General features: G+C 51.4%; 1 protein-coding gene across 1 annotated transcript; it reads left to right on the top strand.

Annotated features, from left to right (window-relative positions):
- Positions 1 to 581: 581 nt before the first annotated feature.
- On the top strand, positions 582 to 6124 carry LOC129673208 (uncharacterized; the record flags this gene model as incomplete). Its single annotated transcript, XM_055602909.1, is given in 3 exon segments — positions 582 to 5144; positions 5550 to 5735; positions 5855 to 6124. Coding segments are annotated over 3 exon segments (5019 nt in total), but the record flags the coding sequence as incomplete, so codon positions are not given.
- Positions 6125 to 6956: the final 832 nt, after the last annotated feature.

Here is a 6956-nt window from a genome sequence, read left to right as displayed (position 1 = left end):
TGATCTTTGGGAGGGGGTCTCTCAGACGAAAGATACCCTCAGGGGGGGTCTTTCATGTGGGGGCTCGTCTGGGATTTGAGACCCCCACCCAGGGACCACCGACCCACCCTCGGGAGGTAAGCTGGCCAGCCGTCTTTTCTGTTGTATGTAGCTGTCATTTTGTCGTGCGTTTCTGTATCTGTTTAGTGTGCAATCTGAGACTTGATCAGGTCATCTGAATCAGGCGGAAATCAGAAGGAGCTGACGGGCTCAATTTTCTTCCGCAACCTTTGGGAGACGTCCCAGAGGTGTCTGAGAGAGTTTGAGTGGGTTCGGTCCCACCGACTCTCATCTGAGTGGGGGCCAGTTTGGCTCCCCGTCTGACTGGAAGTACGAGCCGACTCGGGCTTTTTGGGGCTTCGCCCCTGACCGAGGGCTACGTGCTCCATTTGGGAGAAGGAGAAACCGGATCTCCAACACAGTCTCCATCTGAATTTTTGCTTTCAGTTTGGCGCCGATCTCGTGCCGCGCGGCTTGTGTTGTGTTTTGTCTGTCTAATTTTTGTTATAAGTATAGTAAGTGTTTTCTATCTAGCTGAAAACATGGGACAAACTGTCACCACCCCCAAAAGTTTAACTTTACAGCATTTCAAGGAAGTCCGTGATATCGCCCACAACCTCTCGGTGGATGTGCGAAAAGGGAAATGGGACACCTTCTGTTCATCGGAGTGGCCCACCTTTGACGTGGGCTGGCCACGAGATGGCACTTTTAACTTAGAAGTTATTTTACAGGTTAAAGTCAAAGTCATGGATCCAGGACCCCATGGACATCCTGACCAGATTCCCTACATCATCACATGGGAATCTCTGGTCAGGAATCCCCCACCATGGGTAAAGCCTTTCCTTCCCCCTCGGCCGAGGTCCACCCCGTCCGCCCCTTTTCTTTCTCCTCCACTAGTTCCAGCCCCGGCTAACTCTACACTTTTTCCGGTTCGTATGAAGTCGGATCCAAAGGAGACCTCTGGGCAAAAGAAGACACCCCCAGTGCTGCCGGCAGATGATGGTCCCCTTCTGGACCTCCTAACTGAACAACCTCCTCCATACGGAAACCCAGACCCTGTACCTGTGGAGGAGCCAGAGGGGGCGGCTGCAAGACGGGAACCCCAAGAAGAACCCCCCTCGTCCCCGGTAGCAGGGCGACTGAGGGGGCATCGGGAAATAACTCCTGATCCCTCCTCTCAGGCATTTCCGTTGCGGATGGGGCCAGACCGCCAACTCCAATACTGGCCCTTCTCCGCGTCTGACCTATATAATTGGAAAAATAACAATCCCCCTTTTTCAAAGGACCCTTCTAGGTTAACAGCCCTTATCGAGTCCATTCTAGTGACCCACCAGCCTACCTGGGATGATTGCCAGCAGCTGCTCCAGGCGCTGCTGACCACAGAGGAGAAACAGCGAGTCATCTTAGAGGCCCGCAAAAATGTTCCAGGAGATGATGGACAACCCACCCAGCTACCCGACCGGATTGACGCTGCCGTTCCCTTGGAACGTCCCAACTGGGATTTCTCCACCGAACGCGGTAGGGAACACCTACGTCTCTACCGCCAGTTGCTTATAGCGGGTCTCCGAGGGGCTGCAAGGCGCCCTACCAATTTGGCCCAGGTTAAGTTGGTGACCCAGACGTCTGAAGAGTCCCCTTCAGCTTTTTTAGAGCGACTTAAAGAGGCGTACCGTATGTACACTCCCTATGATCCAGAGAGCCCAGATCAGGCGACTAACGTGGCCATGTCTTTCATCTGGCAATCTGCCCCAGATATCAGAAGGAAGTTAGAGAGACTAGAAAACTTGAGAGAGTGTTCACTGCAGGATTTGCTGAAGGAGGCGGAACGGATTTTTAACAAGAGAGAGACACAGGAAGAGAGAGATGAGAGACTGAAGAAAGAAGCAGAGGAGAGAGAGAATGTGAGAGAACGTAAGAGAAACAGGGAATTCAGTAAGTTGTTGGCCACCGTAGTGACAGGTCAGAGGCAGAATAGACAGGACCTGGGAGGTCGAAGAAACTTCCCACTGGATAAAGATCAATGTGCTTACTGTAAAGAAAAAGGTCATTGGGTCCAAAACTGTCCGAAAAAGCCAAAGGGGCCACGCAAACTCCGGCCTCAAACTGCCCTACTCAATCTTGAGGATTAGGGAGGTCGGGGTCAGGAGCCCCCCCCTGAACCCAGGATAACCCTTAACGTGAGGGGCCAACCCGTCACCTTCTTGGTGGACACCGGAGCTCAACACTCAGTGCTCACCACGTCTCCAGGACCCCTGTCTGATAAGTCAGCATGGGTTCAGGGAGCTACTGGAGGGAAGAAGTGCCGCTGGACCACCGAAAGAAAGGTACTGCTTGCTACTGGTAAGGTGACCCATTCCTTTCTGCATGTACCTGATTGCCCTTACCCTTTGCTTGGAAGAGACCTATTAATGAAACTTAAAGCGCAGATTCATTTTGAAGGGACTAAAGCCCATATTACGGGGCCGCAGGGACAGCCATTACATGTCCTGACCATTAACCTGGATGATGAATATCGGTTACATGAGCCTGAGAGGCCCCCTGAGGGGCCTCCGGCTGAGGACATATCTGACTGGTTGGACAACTTCCCATCTGCCTGGGCAGAAACAGGGGGAATGGGACTGGCTACCCAACAGCCACCTCTAGTTATACCCCTCAAAGCAACCGCAACTCCGGTCTCCATCAGACAATACCCTATGTCTCGAGAGGCCTACCAAGGAATCCGGCCCCACATAAGGAGACTTTTGGAACAGGGAATCTTGACCCCTTGCCAGTCTCCCTGGAATACTCCCCTCCTTCCGGTAAAAAAACCAGGCACAGGCGATTATCGCCCTGTTCAGGACCTAAGAGAGGTCAATAAGAGGGTAGAGGATATACATCCAACAGTCCCTAATCCATACAGTTTGCTGACCGGATTACCACCGGCCTATATTTGGTATACAGTCCTGGACCTCAAGGATGCATTCTTTTGCCTAAGGCTCCATCCTCAGAGCCAGTCCATTTTTGCCTTTGAATGGAAGGACCCAGAGTTGGGGTTATCAGGACAACTCACTTGGACTAGGCTTCCCCAAGGGTTCAAGAATAGCCCTACCCTGTTTGACGAGGCATTACATCGAGATCTGGCTAACTTTAGGGTATTACACCCAGCCCTAATCTTGCTCCAATACATGGATGATCTCCTCCTGGCTGCAAGAACTGAAGAACAATGTAGGGAAGGAACAAAGGCCCTCTTGAGGGCTTTGGGAACTTTGGGGTATAGGGCCTCAGCTAAAAAGGCCCAAATATGTCGAAGGCAAGTCACCTACCTAGGCTATCAGATCAGGGATGGTCAAAGATGGCTGACAAGAGCACGAAAACAAACAATCCTGAATATTCCAGTGCCTAAAAGCCCAAAGCAGTTGAGGGAGTTCTTGGGAACGGCGGGGTTTTGTCGGCTCTGGATTCCAGGATTTGCCGAAATGGCTGCACCGCTCTACCCACTCACCAAACCAGGTACCCTTTTCACCTGGGGGAATGAGCAACAAACGGCCTTCACAGCCATTAAAGAGGCCTTAATAACCTCCCCTGCATTGGGACTTCCCGACTTGAATAAGCCCTTTGAGCTATTTGTTGATGAGAAACAAGGCTATGCTAAAGGGGTCCTGACTCAAAGACTGGGGCCATGGAGGCGCCCGATTGCCTACCTGTCCAAGAAACTTGACCCGGTGGCTTCAGGGTGGCCTCCCTGTTTGAGGATGGTTGCGGCAATTGCCCTCCTAACCAAAGACTCAAGTAAGCTAACAATGGGGCAACCGATAACAATTTTGGCTCCTCATGCAGTGGAAGCCCTGGTCAGACAACCTCCGGGCCAATGGCTTTCAAATGCCCGCATGACCCACTATCAGTCTCTACTACTAGACACGGACCACGTACGTTTTGGCTCTGTGGTAACACTCAACCCAGCATCACTACTTCCCCTACCGGAGAGTCCAGAAACTCATGACTGTCTCCAGATACTTGCAGAGGTACATGGCACCCGGCCTGATTTGACCGATCAGCCCCTCCCTGACGCCGACTTCACCTGGTATACAGACGGGAGCAGTTTTTTAGACAACGGAGAACGAAGAGCAGGGGCTGCGGTCACCACTGAGACTAAGGTAATTTGGGCTAGGGCCTTACCACCTGGTACCTCGGCACAGCGGGCTGAACTCATCGCCCTGACTCAAGCCCTCCAGATGGCAGAAGGTAAGAAGCTTAACGTCTATACCGATAGCCGCTATGCATTTGCCACGGCCCATATTCATGGGGAAATATACCGAAGAAGGGGACTGTTGACCTCAGAGGGAAAAGAAATCAAAAACAAGACTGAAATATTAGCCTTGCTCGAGGCGTTGTTCCTACCCTTAAAGTTGAGCATCATTCACTGTCCGGGCCACCAAAAAGGGAACAGCCCTGAGGCTCGAGGTAACCGCCTGGCAGATGAAACTGCCCGCAGGGTGGCTCAACAGGAAAGCCCTACCGTTTCTCAAGTCCTGACAATAGAGGAAACAATCATAGACTCCCCTACACGAGATCAAGGGCCTGTTTTTCAATATAGCCAGGAAGACCAAAACCTACTAAAAGAAATGGGGGCTACCTACCACCCTAAAACGCAGAAATGGACATTGGAGGGAAAACTAGTGTGGCCCCAGCGTTTGACCTATTACTTGGTTGATTATCTCCATAAACTGACCCACCTGAGTTACAGAAAAATGAAAGCCCTTCTTGAAAAAGAAGAAAACACCTACCATCTGCTGGGAAAAGACAAGATTCTACGGCAAGTGGCAGAAAGGTGCACCGTGTGTGCACAAGTAAATGCGGGACACAGCAAGGTGGGTCCCGGGACCAGAGTCCGAGGACACCAACCCGGAACCCATTGGGAAGTTGATTTCACAGAAGTCAAGCCTGGACTATATGGATATCGGTATCTGCTGGTGTTCGTGGACACTTTCTCTGGATGGGTAGAAGCCTACCCTACCAAACATGAAACTGCCAGAATCGTCACCAAAAAGCTTTTGGAAGAAATCTTCCCCAGGTACGGTATGCCACAGGCACTGGGCTCTGACAACGGCCCTGCATTCATCTCCCAGGTAAGTCAGTCGGTGGCCACACTACTGGGGATTGATTGGAAATTACATTGTGCTTATCATCCCCAAAGCTCAGGACAGGTAGAACGAATGAATAGAACTATTAAGGAGACTTTAACTAAATTAACGCTTGCAACTGGCGTTAGGGATTGGGTGACCCTCCTCCCCTTAGCACTGTATAGGGCCCGAAATACACCTGGCCCTCATGGACTCACTCCTTTTGAAATCCTTTATGGTGCCCCACCGCCAGCTGCCCACTTCCTCGACCCTGACATAGCCTCTTTCTCTCGACCGTCTCTCCAAGCTCATTTACAGGCACTGCAAATCGTACAACGGGAGGTCTGGAAACCACTGGCAGCTGCGTACCAAGAACAGCTAAATCAACCTGTGATACCCCACCAATTCCAGATCGGGGACGTGGTCTGGGTGCGACGACATCAGACCAAGAACCTAGAGCCGCGCTGGAAGGGACCCTACACTGTACTACTAACGACACCCACGGCCCTAAAGGTAGACGGCATCGCAGCCTGGGTCCACGCCTCCCACGTCAAAGCCACCGATTCCGAACTCCAACCCGACCACCCGGAGTCGAAAGCCAGATGGAAACTTCACCGCACCCAAAATCCCTTAAAGATAAGATTGACTCGTGGGGAGCCCTAATAAGCTTGTGTCTAATTTTAAGTCTAGAAATAACTTGTGCTTCCCCTCATCAGGTTTACAATTATACTTGGGTCATCGAAAACCAGGCGGGGGATATAGTCATGACAAGCTCCTCTATTGGGGCCCAGCCCCATTGGCCAGATTTAGAAGTGGATCTCTGTGCCCTTGCCCTTGGAGCAGATACCGACTGGGCAGTTCCTGATATTTTTTGGCCTCCACCTGGGGGCCGAGTGCCTGAACGGATAACCCCAGGACGGGCCACTGAACCAAGCTGCATCAATTCGGTTGGGAGGGCCCTTCTGCGAGGCCCTCCCGGCAGTGGGGTATGGGGTATTTATGTCTGTCCCGGTACACATCGGAATAGAGCTCTCCATCATAAATGTGGGTGGACAGATCAATATTTTTGTGCCTCATGGGGATGTGAAACCTCAGGAGACACTCACTGGAAGCCCTCCTCCTCCTGGGACTATATTACAGTAAAAAGAAAAAAATCCCACATCCGTCCCTCTTAATACACCTCTCCAACAAACCACGTTGGGGGTATGTAATCCCCAGGGCAAAACTAAGGGATGGTGCAATCCCCTGTTGATTCAATTTACTCCACAAGCCAAACACCAGATTTGGACTTCACAAGGATTTAGATGGGGCCTCCGGGTTTATAAAGATCGAAAGGACATAGGCCTCACCTTTCGGATTAGGCTTAAAAAGGCCTTACCTATTACTAGGTCTGTGGGCCCCAACCCGGTCTTGTCAGATCAGAAAAGACCCTCTCAGCCAAAACATCCACCCCTATGGCCCACGGTCCCAAATGCTTCTGTTTCTTCCCCTAGCCCGACTGTCATAGACCCTACTACACAGCCTCCCCAGAGGCCTGGATCAGGAGATAGACTTCTAGATCTAATAACAGGAGCTTATCAGGTCCTAAACCACTCCAATCCCGATCAGACCCAAGAATGTTGGTTATGCCTGGTTTCAACTCCTCCCTATTATGAAGGATTGGCCGTGATGAGTAACTTTTCTAACCATACAAGCCCTCCAGCGAGCTGCTACCCCTCTGCCCAACATAGATTGACTCTGTCTGAAGTGTCCGGGCAGGGGCTTTGTGTCGGAAAGATACCTGTGGCTTATCAGCAACTTTGTGATTCTACTGCCAAT

Source organism: Psammomys obesus, unplaced genomic scaffold (assembly GCF_907164565.1).
Source record: "Psammomys obesus unplaced genomic scaffold, mPsaObe1.curated_primary_1811, whole genome shotgun sequence".
Lineage (NCBI taxonomy): Eukaryota > Metazoa > Chordata > Mammalia > Rodentia > Muridae > Psammomys > Psammomys obesus.
Note: the sequence above shows the minus strand (reverse complement) of the source record. Positions and strands in the feature narration are given on the sequence as shown.